The 21,805-nt window shown below is 42.4% G+C and overlaps 1 protein-coding gene across 2 annotated transcripts in view; it reads left to right on the top strand.

The window, feature by feature from the left end:
* Positions 1-21,805, top strand: part of LOC306858035 (putative JmjC domain-containing histone demethylation protein 2C) — a 148,020-nt gene that overhangs the window by 114,836 nt on the left and 11,379 nt on the right. For both annotated transcript variants that reach the window (XM_079398389.1, XM_079398390.1), the window contains 12 exons: positions 242-503; positions 1,322-2,991; positions 3,547-3,719; positions 4,551-6,706; positions 12,361-12,562; positions 13,427-13,641; positions 13,816-13,968; positions 15,116-15,199; positions 15,313-15,440; positions 16,412-16,625; positions 17,803-18,002; positions 20,588-20,866. In XM_079398389.1, the coding sequence (XP_079254515.1) occupies positions 242-503; positions 1,322-2,991; positions 3,547-3,719; positions 4,551-6,706; positions 12,361-12,562; positions 13,427-13,641; positions 13,816-13,968; positions 15,116-15,199; positions 15,313-15,440; positions 16,412-16,625; positions 17,803-18,002; positions 20,588-20,866 (5,736 nt within the window). The remainder of the gene's footprint in view (positions 1-241; positions 504-1,321; positions 2,992-3,546; positions 3,720-4,550; positions 6,707-12,360; positions 12,563-13,426; positions 13,642-13,815; positions 13,969-15,115; positions 15,200-15,312; positions 15,441-16,411; positions 16,626-17,802; positions 18,003-20,587; positions 20,867-21,805) is intronic.

The raw sequence follows: 21,805 nt of genomic DNA, 5'->3' as shown, positions 1-21,805 counted from the left end.
AAATGTTTCTTTAAGAGACAGGGTTGGAAAGTTTTTTTTAAGAGCCATAGGAACTCTTCTTTAAGCCTAGCTCTGTGACCAGTTTTTTTTTACAGACGTGTATAGTGCTGTCATTGCTGGCAAGGAAGGGTTTTTTATATTGGTGGTTTTAACTTCAAAGTTCTCTTTCACTCTCTATAACCTAAATCCATTACAAGCCCTCTCATGCTTGTGTTTGTGCATCCTTTTGTGTTTTTTTCAGGGTCATTACACGCGTGCCCAGGCCAATAGCCCCAGACCCGTGATGAATTCCTCTGGCTCCACCCCCAAACAGGCCTCTCAGGCTCAGCAGCAGCAGCAACAATCCCAGCATGCTCAGCAGCAGCTATCTCAGCAACACCAGCAGCAGCAGTCCTCACCTGGTCAACAGCGTGGCTCGCGATCCTCACGTCGGAAAGGCTCTGACAGTAGTGTTCCAGATGATGAGAAGATCAAAGATGAAAAATCAGACAGTGGAGGAAAAGGTAAAACAATGATCGTTGTTGCAGTAATCATGCTACTAATGAGACAATTATAATGTAAATGTAAATATCTTTATGGTGCTTTTGCTTGAAGTATACATTTGTGTTTCTAACAAGGAAAGTTGGCAAGTAGGTCTGTGAGTCATGAAGAAAAAAACTGTGAATATAGCAGTTTTCTATTACTTGCGCTAAATGTTTTCATAAATAATGGTTAAAGGACTAAAGGTCTGTGACTGAATTGCTTTGATTCAGTCATGTTTGGAATTTGATGGGAAATGAAACTGTAATTGCAGTACTCCACTCTGAGGAATTAAAACATAATGAATCTCTTCTAGATTGATTGGATTTTCCCCTATTATGGCTTCATGTTATACAGAGGCTATTATATTTGGCACGGTCTATTGCTATATATTTAAGTTGACGAAACCTTCTACTGGATAGGTTCAGTCCTAGCTTTTTGGCCGGATGGCTGTCTGGTAAAATATCATTTAGATTCTTCCATCATAATTCCTGCAGTACAGTCTTGGTCAGGGTGTTGGGTCTTTGAGAGATGAGGTGAGTGCAGCCACTGCAGTGAAATGGACATTTTAAGTGTGCATAAATTCTACCAGAGTCCCATCCATCACACTTCTAATGCAGCACTTAAGATTCAATCAGCCTTTAACCTAAGTACAAAATGACATCATCCTGATCCGTGCTTGAATAATCAATTGGATTGAGTTTCCTGTGCACTCAGCTTGCATGGAAATGTTTGCTGGCGGCACGTTTTGTGCCTGTGTTGAAAGTTCTTCCTGACAGAGTTGGTCTCTTTTTCTGTCTAGATTCTTCTAAAAACAAAAGCAAGCAGACAAACAAGAGGAGGAAAGCAGATGAAGAGGACAAGAAGGGCGGTCTCAAGCGGCTCAAAACAGAGATGTCTGACCTCTCTGAGAGCAGCGACTCTGAGAACTCTAATAAGCGCAGCATAGACTCCTCATCGGAGCCCAGTTCAGAGAATGAGCTCAAATGCAAGAGCACTTCAAAAGTTCCAGAGGAGGAGGAGGAGGAGAAGTCCCAGGGATCCAAGCCTGTGGATGAGTTGAGTGTAATCAACAGGCTATCTCCCTGGGATGAGATGCAGGATAAAAGCAGCAAGCCGGTGGCCATGGAGGTGCCTCATCTGGCAGAGAGCGAGAGGTCAGGAGAAAGGCGATCTCCGCTGACTCCTCCGGCCTCCTGTTTACAAAACCAAGCCTCTGGACCGACAGAGGTCCAAAGCTGCATTGTCGAGATGAAAAGCACTGTGAAAACCCTCCCCAAGGACCATTATGGCACCGGATCACCTCGGACGCACACGCCCAAGTGCGTGATTGATATCACAGAGGATGCCAACACGCAGTCTAGTTCCAGAGAGAACTCTGAGGCCGTATCGGCCCTGCTGGCATCACAGAAGTGTGATGCTTATGTCCCTGAATCCAGACATTTGGTGCTAAACACCTCCCACTCAGAGTGCAGGAGGCCGGATGGCGAGCAGCAGCTGAATGCTCCCAGCATAGGTAGTAAAATCGAATTCACCCACTCTGAGGTCATAAGGCCGGTGACATCAGTGAGTGAGTCAGCAGACCTGGGCGAGAGAGGGAAGCTCCAGCAGCAGTACACATCTATGGTTATTAAAAATGTCTCGTTAACCGAGGAGATCAAGAAAACCCATAAACTTAGTCCTTCCCCTGACCTGCCCAAACCTAAGTCCAACTCATCCCCTGACATTCTCAAGCCCAAGTGCAATCCTTCACCTGACATCAAGTCAAAAACCCACAGCGTTCATGAATCCTCCAAGCCCAAACCAAATACATCTCCTGAGGTGTCCAAACATAAACCGCGTCACCCTGAAAACCCACCTACAACAGGCCGCTTGCCACTCAAACCCGAGCCAGACATACCCCGCTCTAGTTTTAAGCCTGTGCCAGCCCGAGGGGGGCCATCTGAATCAAGGAAAAGCCCACTTGTCGACACAAATGAGCCTTTTATGGTGTACCGAGACCCTGCGTTGATGCGGCCTGAATCAGATAGCAACCACGTGACTTACCTGCACCCACACCTGCATCCACTACATGGTTCTTCTCATGCCACGTGCCTCACGCCCAGCTCGCACCACCCATCCCACCTCCTCCCTTCTTCCTCCATGAGCCACTCTGTGCACCACCCACACCTTCTGTCCACCGTACTGCCCGCAATTCCACCAGGGTCTCTTCTGGGCAGCCATCCACGGCTAGACTCCCCTGGACTCGGGCACTTGGCCTTGGCCCACCACCATTCCCACCAGCAGCAGCAGTTCCTCCAGCAGCAGCCACCCCCAACCCTGCTGGCTCAAACGCATGGAGGTGCCTCATATAACCAGCTCGGGCTCTACCCCATTATCTGGCAATACCCAAACGGTACCCACTCCTACCCACCTGGATACAAGTGGGTACATCCGGAAAATGCTGTCAATTCAGACTCCAGCCTACGGAGGGTATGTGTGTGCGCCTGTCTGTTTCCTAGCCCTTGTTGTTATAATTTATACAGACTGTAATTTGCAGCTGTGTGTGTTGAAATGCGCATTGTTCAGTTGAGGTTATTGTAAGAAGATCCCTTAGAGGAAGGACGGATACTCTGCCCCTCTCTTGCTTCTGTCAGGGATTTTTTTATTTAGATTTTAGCAAGGCAAACTACCCTACAGTAATAAAGCATAATGTGTGTGAACACGTGGTTGTATGTGCTGTATCATGTCTGGATACATCTTCATGTTCATGTTCATGTTCACGATAATTCACTAATTTAAAACTATTGACAACATCAGCGTTATGAAGGGTTATGAACCCAGAATATTGCAAGATAATACAACTCAATTGGAATCACTTTTTCACATTATTCATTTTAAGCATCTGTGAGTGAGTCAGAAAATATCACATAATGAGGGACAGCCAAACCTTATGCACAGTTTGTGTGCTATGACTTGTCGAGAGAGAAGTGTGTGTGTGGCTTTGAGTGCATTATGACCTTCTGTTTGTTTGTGTGTGTGATGCAGAACACTTCCAGCCCCTGGCTGCACCAGTCCACCCCTGTAACCTCAGCAGACAGCATGGGGATTTTGAGCCATGTCCCGGGCAGACCAGCCAGTGCAGATCCTCATCGACCCATCAAGATCAGCTCACACTCCAGCCCACCACTCTCTAAAACCCCTGGAGAGCTCCACAAAGAGTGAGCAGGCATACACTTGTGTCTTTCTCTGTCTGTCATTAACACACGTGGTTAATCCGTTCCCACAGTCTTGCAGTGCCTGGAACTGTGGCGAGCTGTTAAATACCTTGTGACCCGAGGTGGAACAAATGCCATGTGATAGAAAAACTGTACGCTCATTCAGTGACTGTGCGAATAATAAAACTATTCTATTATAGCCCGCTGGATGCCTGTACTCATTTGAACCACCTCCAGCACAGTTACCTAATATCTATAAGGACCATACTTGCGTGTATGTGGGGAAGTTGTGGCCTAATGGTTAAGAGAGTCGGACTCGTAATCCAAAGGTTGCGGGTTCGAGTCTCAGGCCGGCAGGGATTGTAGGTGGGGGAGTGAATGTCCAGCGCTCTCTCCACCCTCAATACCACGACTGAGGTGCCCTTGAGTAAGGCACCGAACCCCCAACTGCTCCCCGGGCGCCGCAGCATAAATGGCTGCCCACTGCTCCGGGTGTGTGTTCACGGTGTGTGTGTGTTCACTGCTGTGTGTGTGCACGTTGGATGGGTTAAATGCAGAGCACGAATTCCGAGTATGGGTCACCATACTTGGCAGTATGTCACTTCATACTGGAGCACTAACCCTTGCACTGGCATATTGGTCCAGCATTATTGTAACTATTGAGCAAAAACCTTAAAATACTCAATGAATCTGATATTTTCAGATATGCATGTATATCTGAACTTTTTTAGATTACCACTTTAGAATCCACCAATTTAGAAGGAATTATATTGATCATGCTGGCAGACATTTTTTGTGATGCTGATTGTTTTTTTTTTTTTATAATTTTTTCAGAGATCAGGAGAAGAATGTGTTTGTGGACCCTATACGTAGCATGGCAAATGCCCACCTGAAGCAAGAGCCGAACCGCAGCCGGACGCCTACCAACAAGGAGTTGCACCGTTTCTACATGGAGTCCCCCCACAGCAAGCAGCAACTACCACCACGCATGCCTCAGGGGGGGGCAGACCGTACCAGCAAATATAAGGAAGAAAATCGCCGCATTCTTAGAGAGAGCATTGAAATGGCCCCCTTCACTGCCAAGATCTGTGCCGGAGAGACAGAGCGCGAATCCTACCCCCGAATTTCATCCCAGCCCAAAAGCCATGAGAAAGAGGTAGAGCACTCTGTGGCTGATCTGTACAAGTACAAATACGCTGTATCTCAGTCCCTCCCTCAAACCAACTACTTCACCACTCTGTCAAATAGTGTTGTAAACGAGCCACCACGACTTTTCCAATCCAAAGATCTCAATCCATACTTTGACAAAGCACCCGCAGCATCTAGCCCTTTGTCCTTGGGCTCGTACAACTCTAGTCACACCAAGTCTTTGTCCAAGCCTCCCCCTCTCATTAAGCACCAGCCAGAGGGAGAGGGACTAGTGGGCAAGATCACCGAACAGCTCAGTCAACAAGCACCCATACACTCACTCAGTAACTCAGTGGTGACGGTCAGTGAACGCTGCAGCCCGGCTATCTCACCCTCCAGTCAGCCCAAGGGCATGCCAGCCTTGCGTAGAGCACCGGTCTTTCACCCGCCCACCCAGCAGGCGCTTGACCGCAAGGAGGGGGCCTACGGTCGTCTTTCCCCACCTACGCTCACCCCCATCCAGCCCGTCAGCTCCGCGGGGAAGGTGTCGGAACAGCAGAAGCCACCCACCCTGCTCCCAGAGCTCAGGGATGAGAAAAGCAGAGCCGAGCTGGGCTCGGCCAAATCCTGCCGGCCTGGCAGGGAAGCAAAGAGCCACGAAAAAGTGGCCTGGCATTCAGAGAATAGCCAAGGGAAGCCACAGGCAGCCATGGCATCTGTTATTGTTCGCCCTTCTACTTGCATAAAATACGATGGCTCGCCAGGTCCCAAGATGGCCTCCAAAGAGCAACTCGGTAGCAGATTGTTTGCTGGCCGCACTCAGTCAGACTGCCTGAAAGTGGCCGAGAGTAGGGAATCTGGGAGAGTCATCCTACCAAACACAAATTTGGAAGAACCCAGCGATCAGTACAACAAAAACCTGATTAGAGCGTCACCGGGTGTCATTCCCAGCTCAGTGGCAGTTGTTGCCAATTCTGTGTGCAACACTAGGACTAATGAAGCCATTGCTACTGCCAGCAGCACGTTTAGCACGCAGAGCCACAATGGAGCATATCTGTCATTCTCCATCTCTGGCTCTAGTGGTAGTAGCAGACTGGAAAGCTCTGCTTCCAAAAGCCGCCCTCCCACTGAGTCACAGGAGGGAGGCTCGAGAACCACCTCTCCTAGTGCGCTCCCTCAGGCCGGCTCCGCTGGCCCCACACAGGCCTACTCGAGGAACTTCGTTCACCTGAAGAAGGCCAAAGCAGCTCTGGCTGCGGCTCAGTCTCGTGGCTCCAGTAGCGCCTCAGAGAGTGAAAGCGGTAGCGTCAGATCCTCTCAGGACTCGCCCACCATCGCCCAGGATAATTCCACACCCAGCAATCCTGCCAGCAAAGCCAGCCCGGTGCCCAATGGACAGCCAGTGCAGGTGTGCCAGTCTAACTATCACAAGCTCAAGAAAGCCTGGCTCACGCGACACTCGGAGGAGGACAAAAACACAAACAAACCTGAAAAGGGCGGGAATGCCATTTCTGAGCTAATTAAACCATGCTCCGTCAACCTGATTGCCCCTGCATCTAGTGATGTGGATCTGGGCAAGGATAGCAAAGGACAAGAGGACAAGCTGTCCCAGGAGGACAGAAAGACACGCCGCACCCCCAAGCGCCCATATGAATCGGGCTCAGAGAGCGGCGATGACTCAGACTCTAGCGAGAGCAAGCTTGAACAAAGGACTAAAAGGCAACCCAAGCCCACTTACAAAAAGAAGCAGAACGACATGCAGAAAAGGAAAGGAGACAATGAGAAGGAGGAGGACGAGGTAAAGCCAAATGGTATTTTCCGGAGTGCTAAGGAAAAAACCAAACTCAAGCTGGACAGTACTAGTAAGTGCACCACAGTTTACATCACAGATTTAATGTTCATTTACTACACTACAAAGTCTTCAAGCTTGTCCTCTCTCCAAAGGTCTATTTATTAATTTTTTTACTTTCGTTATGCACACAATGACATATGATAAAATGAATATGCTAGCACATTTACCATACCGCCACAATCCACTGCAATACATTTTTTTACCCTCCAATTAATTCCTGATTAATGAAATCAAGTTCTTATTGAATATTTTGTTTTCATCAGATTAAATAGTCAACATTTCACAAGTAAAAATGGGCTGTGAATGGCTGTTTCATATTGACTTGAACTTTGGGGTTATTGGAAGGTTTGCAGTGTGTGAGAAAGAGAGCGAGGTGTGTTTGGTGAACATCTGGACGACAGCTGTGCAAATGGCTTCTACTAGAATGCTCACATTTATGTGGAAAACATCTCCAAGAGCACTTGGGCTTTTATTTTTTTTAACAACTGTTTATTGAGTTTTATTTTGTGGAACAGTAGTACAAAACAAAAATCAGCTGTACAAATTTAAAACCCAACCCATCCCACCCCTTGGTAGACTTAAAAAAAAAAAATAATAAAATAACATTAATAATAATAATAAACACATATTAATTAATATTAATAGATAAACAAATAACAATAAAATAATTTTTACAAAGATTTTAGAAAAGGAGACAACATTAAAAGCTGAATGCCATGAATTTAAAGTTTTCACGTTTGATCCATGTATACGAGAAGTAGAGAGTTCCATTGAGATAATGTCCAACAAATACACAGTCGAGTTTCGTCTGTCCATTGTGTGAGGAGGATTCCAACAGTTGACAAGCTATTTTTTTGCTGCTGTGTGAGCAGCTAACAGTAAAGATCTTTGTTGGACGGACAAGGTGAAGTCCCAAAAGTCATTCATGAAAAAAATGGCCGAAACGAGTCAAACAAAAAGAGTCAAACATATCTCGGTACCCAACAAATATGATGGGTCCTGTGAGTCCAAAAAGGTGAGAGAGAGGGGCACTCCCAGAAAAAAATGCAAAAACGTGCCTAAAACTCCTTGGGAACAGAGATTACACTTAGGAGAAGACTACAGAGTCATATAAAAACGTTTCATTGGAGTCAAGTAAACCCTATGCAGCAATTTCCAATTAATTATTTGGTGATTAGGGTTTTTAGAAGACAATTTAAACATACCCCATACCTGATCGAAAATAAAACATGCATATCCTTATTAAGATCCTTAGCCTAAACAGTTGTAATAGATAAAGGTTTGTATGAATGCTCAAGAAGAAAGAGATAGATGACTGAAGCAGAGGAGGGAGATTCCTCAGAAGGAAGGATTAGTTTGCGCAAAGGGTGAACACCCCATATGCCCGTAGGGCCGTTCTAATGCGCAAATACATAAAAAGGAGGTGCCTGGCAGATTATATTGAGTTTTAAGATTCTGGAAGGATTTCATAGATATCTCCCAGAGTGTTTACTTTATTATGAGTCCATTGCGGACAATGAAATGGAGTACTGCCTGACAAAGTGGAGAGGAGATGGGTTACAATGGGACCAAACCGAAATTTACACTGCCTAAGCGGAACTCCTAATCAATTTATACGGATAAACAATAGATTCCTCAATTGCTCTCCAAGACACAGAAGCGTCAGGATCAAACCAAACTGCTAAAGGCCGGAGGGAAAAGACTTGAGCATACAGTCTAAAATTAGGGAAAGAAAGACCTCCATGTAATCTACATCATTGTAAGGTAGTCAGATTAATACTAGGACGTTTCCCATCCCATATATACCGTGAAACACATGCATCTAATTTGTTCCAGTAGCCAACCGGTGGAGCGAGAAGAATCATGGAAGAAAAGAAATTGATACGTGGGAGAGCATTAATTTTAATCACCGATGTACGGGCCTGAAAAGAAGTAGGAAGACGAGACCAATTTTCCAAATCTGAGGATACTTTGGCTAGAATACCATTATAGTTTTTTGAGACTATATCCTGCAAGGAAGGAAAAACATCTATCCACAAGTACTTAAAGTTTTGAACCAATGGAATAGATATAGAAAGGGACATGGAATCAATTTTAGAATCGAGGGGAAGTAAACATGACTTACTCCAAGTAATTTTAAACCCTGAGAGATCCAAAATGTTCAAATAAATTCAGCACATGAGGAATAAAATGTGACTGCTTCTCCAAAAGCAATAAGATATCATCAGCAAACAAAGTAATATGATAATGAGTATTCCGTATATTTATGGGAGAAATCATTTCAGATTGTCGAACCGCTTGAGCTAAGGGTTCCAAGGATAGGGCAAATAACAGAGGAGACAGCGGGTAACCCTCATGAGTACCTCGATGTATAAAGAATGGGTTAGAGCGAACAGCACCTGTGAGAACAGTGGCTGCTGGATTGGCATACAGAACTTTTATCATATTTATGAAACTCGATCCCAGACCCAGATTCTCTAGAACCGCCCATGAATAGTTCCATTCTAGGGGGAGGACAAACTATTATTTGAATTAATAATATGATATAACCTGCGTAAATTATCCGGAGCTGAGCGAGATTTAATGAATCCTGTTTGGTCATGATGAACTAGCCTATTCATAAATTTCTCTAGACGACAAGATCGTACTTTAGCATATAATTTAACATCAGTCCCTATCAAAGAAAATGGCCGTAACTAGAACAGGAAGTCGGATCTTTTATCTTTTTTTAACAAGAGTGAAATAACAGCTATATTAATAGATGGGTGAAATGAGCCTTGAGTAACTGAAAAATGTATCATATCTAACGTGAGGGGGCCTAAACCCGACCAAAAAGTAGTATACAATTTGATTGGAATGCCATCTATGCCTGGGGGTTTCCCCTTGTTCATAGATCGAATTGCTGACTCCAGCTCCTTAAGAGAGTGATCGGTTCAGCCAGGTATTCCAAATCTGAATCTGACAGCCTAGGTAAATCAAGGTTGGACAGAAAAGATGCAAAATAATCGAGGTTATTAAGGTCAGTCATAGGTATCAAACAGAATATTATGGAAAGAATAATAAGACACAATACAAAAAATAAAAATAAAACCAGTTGAGTCTACCATTAAAGCACCCCCCCACCCTCCCCGTTACCATCAAAAAAACATAAACACATTCCCATGAACTATGGCAGATCAAACCAAGAACAAACCTTGATCTGCCAGCACCCCTTAATATGGTCCATGTGTCAAAACCCTGCACATTACTGTAGCACCAACATTTGGCCCCATAGTCACATATTGACTAGGTAGTATTTCTATTTAAAAAAATAAGGAAAGAAAGAAAGAAAGAAAAGAGAGATACAGAATACAACTAAAACAAATTAAATATCATAATCAGTAAGCGATACTGTATGCACAATGAACTATGAATTAAGAAGTGAACATTAAAGTGAACAGTGAAAGACACAGTCACCTAACCATTTAGAGCATCTCTTCTCCGATTAGACAGCAAATGTCCAGCTGAAGTTCACTGAGAGTTGGTGGATGAAAGGGATCTGAGAAAAACTCTTGCTTGTTCTGGGGCATGTAGCATTTTAGGTTCACCTTGATTGAGAATGACCTTCAGCGTTGCAGGATAAAGGAGAAAATTCTGTATGCCAGCGTCTCATCTCCTTCCTAAATGCACTTCTTTTTGCGGTGACTGGAGAAAAATCTGGGATGAAAGACAGTGTTGCTCCGTCAGAAGTTTTCACCGGGGCATGAAGTGTGGCACACCGCAAAATGAGCTCCCTGTTCATGTACCGCAGCAGTTTAAAGATGAAAACCCATGGTTTAGCGCGATCTGAGGAGAGCCTTGTGTACATGCGATACACTCGCTCCACTTCAATCTCTTTGCCCGCCAGAGACGGGAGCCACGTTGGTAGCGATGTTTTCAAAAAGCCCATTGGATCGTCCTTTTCGGAACCTTCAGGCAATCCAACCAGACACAGATTGCTGCGCCTATTGCGATCCTGTAAGTCCACAACCTGTTGCTCGAACGCGGCTACTCGCCTATCGTGATCTGCGACAACTTTCTTTTGTTCTCTCATCTCCCCTGTAAGAAGATCCAGTTTAGAGCATAGCGACTGAACAACTGACATGTGAGAAGCGAATTCGTTCCGCATGGCCGTCAACTCGGTTCTTAGAATGTCCTCAAAGTGTGTAACAGTGTTTGCCATCTTGTCCATCATATCGCTTGAGTTCGGTGACTTAGATTTCTTCTTAATCGGAGAAGCCGACGGAGACAACTTGTGATGTTTACGACTACATGCCATCAGGTAAAGCACAACCAATGAATAAAACTTAAAACAAAAGGAAAAAATCAGCAAAAAGAGGCCAAACGTGCGGAGCTCTACTCAAGTGCGACTAGGTTCATGAGCATGACTCCCTGAGCACTTGGGCTTTTATTAGCACTTTCTGATGATTGCTGTGTAGCAAAATGGTACCTCTTTGTAATTGCATAGCTTCTAAAGCTGTAGGTCACTGTAACAGTACAGTAGGTCACAACTGTCATGTTTCATAAATGCTATGATTGCTTGTGGTTACAACCAGTGCTTGAAGTGGAAAAAAATAAGTGCCTGTACTCAAACCCCCCCCCCCCCCATTTATTTATTTATTCATATTAAATAAATAGGTACTTTTTAATAATTCACAATGTATGTATAGTGCCACAATCAATCAATCAATAATTAGATAAAAGTTTTCAATACAAATTAGCACAAGTCAAGTAACGATACCAAACAGGACCACAGGGAGATACCAAAGACCACTAAATCGCCTGCCTTTAATATAAGGATCCATTCAGAATCGCTAAATCTCTGACCACCGCATAATCAGCGTTCATTATAAAACACTCTTGCTTTTAAGCCAAATACACACTGAAAAGAATCATTTTACTGACATCTGGACGTAAGTCACTATTCTCTCCGTAATCGCTGATGAAATCGTTCATGTTTTCTCTGCATTTTTGAGCTTACTGTTTGAATCCGTTCACTGGATTCTTGGACTTTCCAGGAGTTTACGGTTCAAAATGATGTGATTGCAAAAGCCTGCTTCTTTTCATTTTAAAATATGATTTTCGTTATAAAGTACTGATTCAAATTAGTAATCAATAATTAATTATTATTCTACTTCTCTGCGTGCCTCCCCTGACATGCTCTCGTGCACCGCACAATGAAGTAGACCGAATGCTTGCGTTTATTCACGTGATTGGATGAGATGAGAGGTGATCCTGCCTGGGTAGCGTGATTTACATAGTTTCTATATAATTTCTAATCATATATGGGATCATATAGCCTAATCACTCAGACCCTGACACCCGGACATGAGTACCGGCAACATGTCAGAAGTGCCAGTACGCACAAAAAAGTGCAGGTACTCTAAAGGCTAAAATCTGGAAGTGCCGGTACTGCGTACCGGTGCGTACCGGCCCACTTCAAGCACTGGTTACAACATAAACATGAACTCTTCAAACCCTGCACACTTTTCTCATCATCCCCACCTGGTGATAAGACTGATGCATCTGGGTCAGGCTAATACTTATTCCTGTATTTATTATTCAGTTAATGTTTAATAAATGCAGAGTTTTAATGCAGTATGTTTCCTAATGGATGAAGTAATGGAATCTGTGGTGTGTTTATAGATGGCATTGCCCGGTCAGTACTGAAGGACTGGAGGAAGGTAAAGAAACTAAAGAAGACGGGTGAGTCCTTCCTGCAGGACGACTCGTGCTCTGGAATTGGGCCCAAGTTACAGAAGTGCAGGGAATGCCGCTCCATCCGCACCAAGAAAGGAGAGGAGTCTGCCCATTCACCCGTCTTCTGCCGCTTCTACCTCTTCCGCCGGTGAGTACAAAACGAGGAACCATGTTTGCATTGCACTCATCAGGCTACATGGTAAGACTCATTATTTGTGTAGTTTAGTAAATAGGAAGGGTTGTTGCTGCACCAGAAATAGTCAAACACTGACATAAAGTTAAAAAAATCTTGGGTAATATAACTTGTTTGTTTGCTGGTTTTTATTGTATTTGTTATACTTTTTTTTTTTTTTTTGCCATGAAAATAGCTTCTAAAAAGATGCTGACATGGCATTAAATACAAATATACTACTACTACTACAGTAGACATAAACAATATACAGACAATACAAAATATAGAACATGCCAAGAAAAACAGAAGTTGTTTTTAGGATTAAGAAATTACAAAACTGCCTGTTGCAAAATGTGTATTACATGGTCATGGTAAAACAATTGCATCTTTATTTGTTTCACAGTAAGTAAACAACATTTCCTTGAGCTGTCGTTTGAAGTTAACCTAGTTAACCTGTAGCCATCCCACAATTAATTGTATTTAGAGATTAGAAGTCCTGTCTCTGGGCACAAAGTGAATGTAGAGCAAAGTCTCCAGTGGTCAAGCTTGGGACATGGATTCTAACCATTTTTGACATGCATAAAAATAGTTGCTAGGTGCCTTGGTGGTTGTATATAATTTTTCTTTCCATTTAAAATTGGCCATCATCAGATGCATCTTGATTGCTTTTTGGAACCAGTCTGACATTGTTTCATGGCATGTTCAAGTATTAATTACTACTTTTTTCTGCCCTGTCTTGTGTGTACAGTTTTCTCATCTCTCTCATTATGTTGTTACAGAATTGCTCTTAGGGAAGGAAATCAACTCTAATTGCACACTCTTTTTCTTCCTCATGTCCAGCCTCTTTTACAGTAAGAAAGGAGTGATCCGGACTAATGGCTTCTCCACTCCTGATCAATATGATGAAGAGGCGCTCAGTCTCTGGGCCCCAGACTGTTATCAAGAAAACAACCTGGACCTGGAGACTTCAAAATACATCCTCAGCTACATTGGAGACAAATTCTGTCAACTAATTATTACTGAGAATACAGCAACTACATGGATAAAGAAAGATAGTGAGCTACACTGCTTGTTTTTTGGTGCATCATACATGATCTCCTAAAAAATTGTTACCAGTGTGCCGTTATATTTACAGCGGCCTGTCAGTCTGAGAGGAGAGTGAGAAAGGAAAATGAAAAAAGTGAGTGAGCTCTCTGTTTCAACCTTCTCCTGTTTGCTTTGCTCTGCAGCCCAGATCGCCTGGAAGAGAGCGGTGCACGGAGTGAGAGAGAGCTGCGACGCATGTGAAGCCACATTGTTTAACATTCACTGGGTCTGCAAAAAATGTGGATTTGTGGTGTGTTTGGACTGTTACAAGGCCAAGGAGAGGAAAAGCTCCAAAGGTCAGTTGTCATTTTCATATTCGCCTTTGAACACTGACTCTGCTTGTACACTCTTTCTGTTGATATGCGTTTGGCTTAAAAACTGGAAAAATACCCCAGACATTTAAAATGTGAGGGGAAACTCTTTTGTACCCCTCACATTTTAAATGTCTGGGGCATTTTACTTTTTTTTTTATTTTTTTATCAGTAGTGACCCATAGCTGTCAGATTTTTGTGTTCTTTGTCTCAGACGTGAGTGTTTTGGAATGTGAAGCTATTCTTAAAAAAAAAAACTCTCAAAAATACTCAACATGGCAAAAATCCAACTCAAAAACAGCACAAGTGAGTTTTTTTTTTTAGCTGTTGTGATATTTTGTTTTCATTATCTATAGCTACTTGTGTACTTGATGTAAATTTATTTGATTAATTTACAGAAATAATAGTTCAAATTGTTTTATAGGAATTATTAAAATCATTAGAATTATTCGACAAAAACATACTGTGTATTTTTAATTAAATAAACACAAGATACCAGTAAAATACCAGCAAAAAGTTACAGAAAAATCATAAAACAAAAAAGTGCTAGATGTCCTCTTGATTAATTTCTGACTGCAATACAGGAGTCAGTGTTATTTTAGTATCATCAGCTAATAGTTCTTAATAGTTTGAGCAAGTTTTTATTTTTGTGTTTTCTGTTGCTTTTAATATTACGTAAAATTGCATTAATAACCCTGGCAGAAATAAGAGTATAGTTTTCTGTTTTGGATTAGTTTGAATGGCGTGTGCGTGTGTTTGTGTGCTGTAGGATGTGGCAGTTGTTCTAGGACTGTCTAGCTCAGCTGTCCCAGGGGTTTGAGATGCGCCTCTGTCTCTGTCTTCCTCTTCTGTGTTCTCCTCATTTAAGTCTCCCCTTCCTGCAGCAGCTCTTCCTGTCTTCTTTAGGCTTGAATTCTGCCGCAAGGCATTAAACCCCTCCAGCTCTAGAAGTGTCATTTCTGCTGAATTACATCTGTGTATCTTTTCCGACAAGGCTGAGAGTTCCTTATTTACTTTGAAGCATAAAAACTGCGACTCCTCTATGGGGAAACCGGGCCAGTGACAGCGCCCTTCTCTGTGTGTGTTGACACTCTCAGTCTCTGTGAGTAATCCACCTTTTTCTGATTTCAAGAGCTGTACGTCTGGTTGAAGTGTGTCAAGGGACAGCCTCATGATCACAAGCTCCTGATGCCAACACAGATCATTCCAGGAACTGGTATGGAAAGAGACACTTTCATTCTGGAATGATCCCAGATTGCTTGTAGTTACGCCTTTAGCTAGAGAAAGAGGCAACTGTATCTTTTGACTTGTTTTGTCTGTGTGTTTTAGTTCAAACGGACTTGGTGAACGCTATGCACATGCTCAGGGAGAAGTACAACATTAAATCACACTGCTCCTGTGCTTGGAAGCAGAACACCCTCTACAACAAGCTGCCGTCCACCAATGGCGTCTCCCAGGTATGTGAATGTGTCATTGGGTGGGCTAGATGACATTTTTTAATTTTATACAAATTAAACAAGCTGTGAGGGATGTACAGTTGTGGTACTGTATGCAAAGTGTTTGATGTCAGTACACTGCAAAAATGACTTTCCTACATAGAAGTTTTCTTATATTCCAGAACAAATATCTAAAGATTTTTAATTCAAGATACACTCAGTTCAAAGGGAAAATAATTTGATTTTTTTATTCCAATGGCAGGTATTTTTTCTTGTTTTAAGCATAAACTTAAACATTAACAGATCCCTACACATGACGTGGAAAAATTAATTTAGAAATTGATGGCCAAAATAAATATATCTTGATTTAAAAATGTTTAGATATTTCTTCTGAAAAAAATTAGAAGGAAAAACAGTATAATTTTAAATCTATTTATTTCAAGGATTGATTATAGACAAAAAAATGGAAATCTGCTTTAGCAATTTCTGCAAAATTATTCAAATCCAGTAATCACATGATTGGTTCATCCTGACCAGTGTGAAAAAAAAAAAATGGATTCCATGTGACAAAACTGCCAGTTTGCTATTTCAGCAATGACCTGGACAACTCTGGATCAAACCAATTATTTTAAATAGCTTGTACTGTTGATTGTTCAGCTGACAAAACATTGATACGTCTTGAAAAAAAACCCCCACAAGACCTGATTTAAGGCCTTAAGACAATCTATCCCATTGAACAAACTGTACATCTATCCTTCTCAGTCACATTTCCATTCACATGAGATTAAATGGCGCATTAGCCTTGTGCGTGCTTTCACTGTAAACACAAACTCTCACACTCTCTCAATCACACACAGATTTTCACATTTTGTTCTGCGCTGGAATGTTTAATACAGTCCTGCTTCATCTCTCAACCACTAAAAGTTCACAATATTTCCCTTCACTCTCCTGAAACTGCTGAGCTGTCTCTGACACACTCTTACTTTTCGCAGGTGTTACAAAACGTGCTAAATCACAGCAACAAGATCTCTCTGTGTAAGCCTGAGGGAGGCCAGCAAAACTCCTCTCTGAAGGTAGAGGCCAACGGAGGGAGCAGTCCTGCCAGCGACACCAGCACCGACAGCAAGTTCACCCCACCCGAGTCCCAATCGCCTCTTCACTTCCTGGCTGATCTGGCCGAGCAGAAATCCCGTGAGGAAAAGAAGGGTGGGTACAGAAACAATAAAACGTAAGGTACGGTTGAAGTTACTGGTAGCCAGGGGCTGGAGGTCTGCCAGCTGCCCCCGTGTTTTTCCCTTCTCTGCAGGCGTGTGCGTGCTTGACAGGCTGCCAGCATTCCACAATCCTCACATTTAGTGGTGTACGTTACAGGCCTTCTCAGTTGTGAGCTCCCACAGTCTAAAGAGTTCACCTAACCACATGTTTATCCAGTTCTTCAGCTGCTCTCACATGCCGAACACGCCGCTCTTTCCAAATGAACTGCTCTTAAAAGACCATCAGCCCTGTGGTTGTTGGCACACGTTCAGTTCACTTTGTTGCCCAGTGAGGCGTATAGAAGTTTCTTCATTTAGCAGTGGTTCTTAAATTGCACTTTTTGACAAGTCTGCATTTTTGTTGTTTCATGTCAACTCTTAAAATATAACAATAGAGTATATAGTTCATGCTATGGCATATTGTAATGTGCGTTGCTGGTGTTTTGAGCAGTTTTTTAGTACATTACAGTTGTCTTCCTTGTCTAAGCCAGTGGGATTTTTAAGACCTTTTTTATTCTCCGCCCAAATGAAAACTGTACATCTGAAAACTTGTAAATGTAATGTGTGCAGGAGTCCTCAAATTCGGCCCTGGAAATGCCATTGCCCTGAAGAGTTTAGCTCCAATCCAAATCATACACCCGAGCAAGCTTATCAAGGTCTTCAGAGTTGTTTTTGAAACTGATCAGAGTTTAATCTGCTATTTTTTTAAAAGCATGTTAGAAATCATACTGTGAACATTTGTCCTTGTAATTTTGATTCAAAATGTCATAACACCTGCAAACTCGCATTTATCTGCCTCACTTTTGAGTGCCATGTCCATGTTTTAAAATCCAATTAGCAAGCAATGCATAGAACCAAGTCCGCCCTACATTATTTATTTTTTCGATAATCTGTTACACTCAAATATCTGCCGCAGTATGGAAGAAAAGATCTGTCGCTACCTCTGTTTTATCATGACTTTAAAATTGTAATAAAAAGTCCCACCACAAATTTCCCACTAATTATTATGGGAATGTATCATATAATGAAAATAAACTGGAAGTTGTGCTATTTCTTTTACTTTTGAATTTCATATAATGTGAAAGAGATTGACATCTGAGGTTTGAACAGCCTGTTCTTCTCTCCTGCAGAAAATAAGGAATCAGGTGTTGGAAAGATAAAGGAGGAGAAGGATCAGTCAGATGCTTTGGAGTCTCTACACAGTAAAGCAACTTCCCTGGAGCAGGGATCAACCCTACGAGACCTCCTCACTACCACCGCAGGCAAGCTGCGTCTGGGCTCCACTGATGCCGGCATCGCATTCGCTCCTGTGTACTCCACTGCCTCGCAGGTCAGAAAACTGATCACACTCAAGCTAAGAGACTGAACTACTATACAGAGGTGGCAACTTAAGGCTAGTTCACACTACAGGATGTTAAGCCCGATTTAAGCCAGATTTGCAAGTTAACGAGCTGGCCGACAGGTCGGGCTGTAATCGGGGGAAAATCTGCGGGTGATCGCCGCTCCGCGATCTTTATGTGTGAATTACACAACGATGCATCGAAGACGCTCGCTGACGCGTCGCCGACACCTCGCCGACGCCAAACAAATATCTAGCATGCCAAATATCTGGACCGGTCGGCCGACTCGACATCACGTGGTGTCAGGTGTGGTGACGAGCTACAGCCAATGAGAGAGCAAGGCATGGGTTGAGGTCACCGGAAGAAAAACAGCAGCAACTTATATTTTTGCACATAAGCATCTTTCACTCTCTTTCACAGGCTTTTGGCTGCTATATTTTTTATTTTACCAATAGTTACTGTTGCCATGACTGACAAACACTCACACTACTCTCCATCTCACGCAGGGAAAAACACATCGCAGCGCAGAGAGGAAACTGACCACACACCGACAGAGAAGACAGAGCAGGTTACTGCTGATATGAAACAAGATCTCAGGACCCTCAGATTTTAAATTGAGTCATTTTTAAAGAAATTCAAACAATAAATACCTTTTTGTGGCTCTTCAATGTGTCCTGACAGATCACTGTATTGCCTACGTGAATCGATCATCTTTTCATATTTACTTAATGCACGAAATGAACATGAATAAACATCAGGTGTTTAATTTCAACCGCGGAACACACCATTTTAAGGCCACCGAAGTTAATCTACTTCTGTCTGATTTGGGGTTAAGGCTAGAAGGGATACAGCTGCGGCTACTGGGCATGCGCATTTAAATTTTTTCCGAGCCCACAATATAACGTGAAACCTATGAAAATGGTTTTAAAAAGCACATAGTGCCATAGTTTCATCACTTTGCGAGTGTCGCAGTAACCGTCTTTTTGCAGTAAAGGTCATAGTTTAATGAGTGGAAGATGACATGAAGCTCGCTGTTAACCTGCATTGAAAACAGATGAGCGCACATGTGCATATACAGCTCCCGATCGGGCGAAGTTCACGGGATTTTGTCCACAGAATGATAGGAGCACACTTTTTAACATTATTTTATTATTTAACACTCAGCATTTAACTTTAGCGCTGCAAGCCATACAGTGCATGACCAGATTTTCTGGTAAGCAAAACAAGCACTTTTAAATACCTCAGCTTATTGCCGTTACCATTTGCAGCCAACAACAGCACAGCTTAACCCTCAGCACATATTTATATTTAGTTATATTGAAAAAGTTTCAATTCAGTCGATCTTTTCACCCCGTTTTAACATGTATTTCTATGAAGACTGGGCAGCTGTCAGGCAAGATGGCGGATAGCAGCGGTTCTGATTGGTCAGATCACCTCTCAATCAAGCTCTTTGCGAACGGTCAATTCTCGCGTGTTTTCATGACAACGTGGTTTAGGGGCCGAATCGAGTAGTTGGGTGACAGAGTTGTTGTCAGCTCGTGTAGTGTGTAACCCCTGGTTGCAGATAATTTACATAAGAGTCATGTAGTGTGAACGCCACAACCACTAAAAGACAGACAATCAAGTCATGTAGTCTGAACGGCACAGCGATCTGCCGACGTGTAAAGTCCTGTAGTGTGTACTTGGCTTTACACAACCAATGAATAGTTTGCTCGTGCAAGATTTGATCTAAAGATTTATTCTTGAAATTGGTTTTGTACACACATTGCATATACAGAAAAGTAGTAATTATAATCAAGTTTCCATACTTTTTATTGGTAGACAGTATCATTATAAAAAAAAACTGATGTAAACATCATAGAAATTAGTCATTTTCACATAGATGGCAGTTTACTAAAAATATGGCCATGCTAGCATAAAGAGCCATGGGTATTCAATTAAAGTCCGGTCTCTATGTTTCCTTCCCATAGGAGGTCCGGACAGTATTTTTTTGGAATAGTAGTAAATTGTCAAATGGTCAAGATAGTCATAAAAGATGAGGATATTGGGCCTGAGAGCCAAAGCATCGGTGTCTGAGAATTTTTCTACAAAAAAAAAAAAAATAAATAATAATTTAGTTGAGCCCAATTGGATATGAATATTAAAGGTAAACAGATTTTTTTATCAGGCTATTATTTATGCATTTATATGACAGAAGGCCATGTGGCAGAAAAGACACTGTATAAGGGTTCAGGGTTTTCCTTTTTAAGTCTAAAATATTTTTAGATTTTGCTTTTTAGAATGAAAAGAGCTTGAATAAAGCATGTTTGGCTCTAGCTGAATATATTAGAGGATATAGCACCGAAAGATCATTACCATAAACTACCCTGACTGCTTGTGAATGTGTACAGCTCCACTCTCTTCTCACTTTAAACTGTAGAAACTGTAAAATTGTGCAAACAAGCTGGGGTCTAGAATTGGACCACAGTTCGCTATTTGAGGACCCCTGTGACATAGAGCCTGTATCACTATAAAGAAAAAAATGTTTGTTATCCTAAAATAGCTTATGGCTTCATTTGTGGTCTTCCTACCACAGATTGTCAAGAGTGGCCGCAGCATGCCCAACATCCTGGATGACATCATCGCCTCTGTGGTGGAAAACAAGATCCCGGCGGGCCGTGGGACCAAGCTGAACCTGAAGCATGAGCCTCTGGAGGAGCCCAAAGCTGAGAGAAAGAAAGCAGTGGAAGAACCGCCCAAACTATATGCTGACATCCCGCACTGCTGGCTCTACGAGTGCAGGCTGCTCTGGCTCAAAGACCACCGCAACAACAACAACTGGAAACTCTTCAGGGAGGGCTGGAGACAAGGACAGGTCTGTGAAACAAGCCCACTAAATACTGAATCTTACATTGCTTTCTGTTCTGCTGGAGCTGTGGTTCTTTCAAAGCCAATATTAGTTTAGCTCAGAACATTTCCTTGATCCTGTTGTTCCCTCTTTTCTCTTGCTTCTTTAAAATACCGCTCTGTAAAATTGGCAAAAATCCCTATTCTCATGTAGTGTTTGGTTTTGAGTCATTTCTCCTGGAGCCCTGTCCAGAATTGCCACTGATATCCTTGCAGTCAGGATAATCCTAATAGTCCTGTGTACCGATTACAGGTTGTGATACAAATAATCATTATCCGTCTACACTTATTCTCATTTCCCAGATTATATACAAGGATGTGATTCTATTTATGCAGATTTCCATATTTTCCAGCTTGAGGAGTACAACCCATATGAATTGCGAAAGAACCTTAAACTACTGAGTAAAATGACTATATGATATGTCTATTCTATATACAGGTTTTCCTTTTTTCCATCTTCAATGATCACATGCCTGTTATATTATAAGTACATTATACATTATTTTATATATGAGTATTTATGTAACATTTGGTAAATGATCCAAAATGTTAGTCGATGCGATCTCTGCCTCTGCTGGCTGGTGTCTTCTCTCAGTGGACAGCTGTTTGGTTCATCTGTCACATCAGTCTGCATTACATGTGCAGTGGGTGTCCAGAGAGAAAGGCGCTATATGTTAGTCCATTTATTCAGCATGTACTTCACATAGGCCATTATAGGCTTTAAGTGCTTTGATTCTTTCACAAGTAGCACCTCTTCGTGTGCAGCACTAATGCAGGACATTTCAAGTGAACGTATAGATCCTTTACAATGAAGTCTGATTTTCACTAATGGATAGGAGGATACTGAAGAGGTGTGAGATTGAAATCCTCAAGCATACACACCCAGTCATTGCATTTGTTCAGCAGC

Source organism: Barbus barbus, assembly GCF_936440315.1.
Source record: "Barbus barbus genome assembly, chromosome: 38".
Lineage (NCBI taxonomy): Eukaryota > Metazoa > Chordata > Actinopteri > Cypriniformes > Cyprinidae > Barbus > Barbus barbus.
The sequence above is the reverse complement of the archived record's forward strand: the minus strand, read 5'-3'. Positions and strand labels throughout refer to the sequence as shown.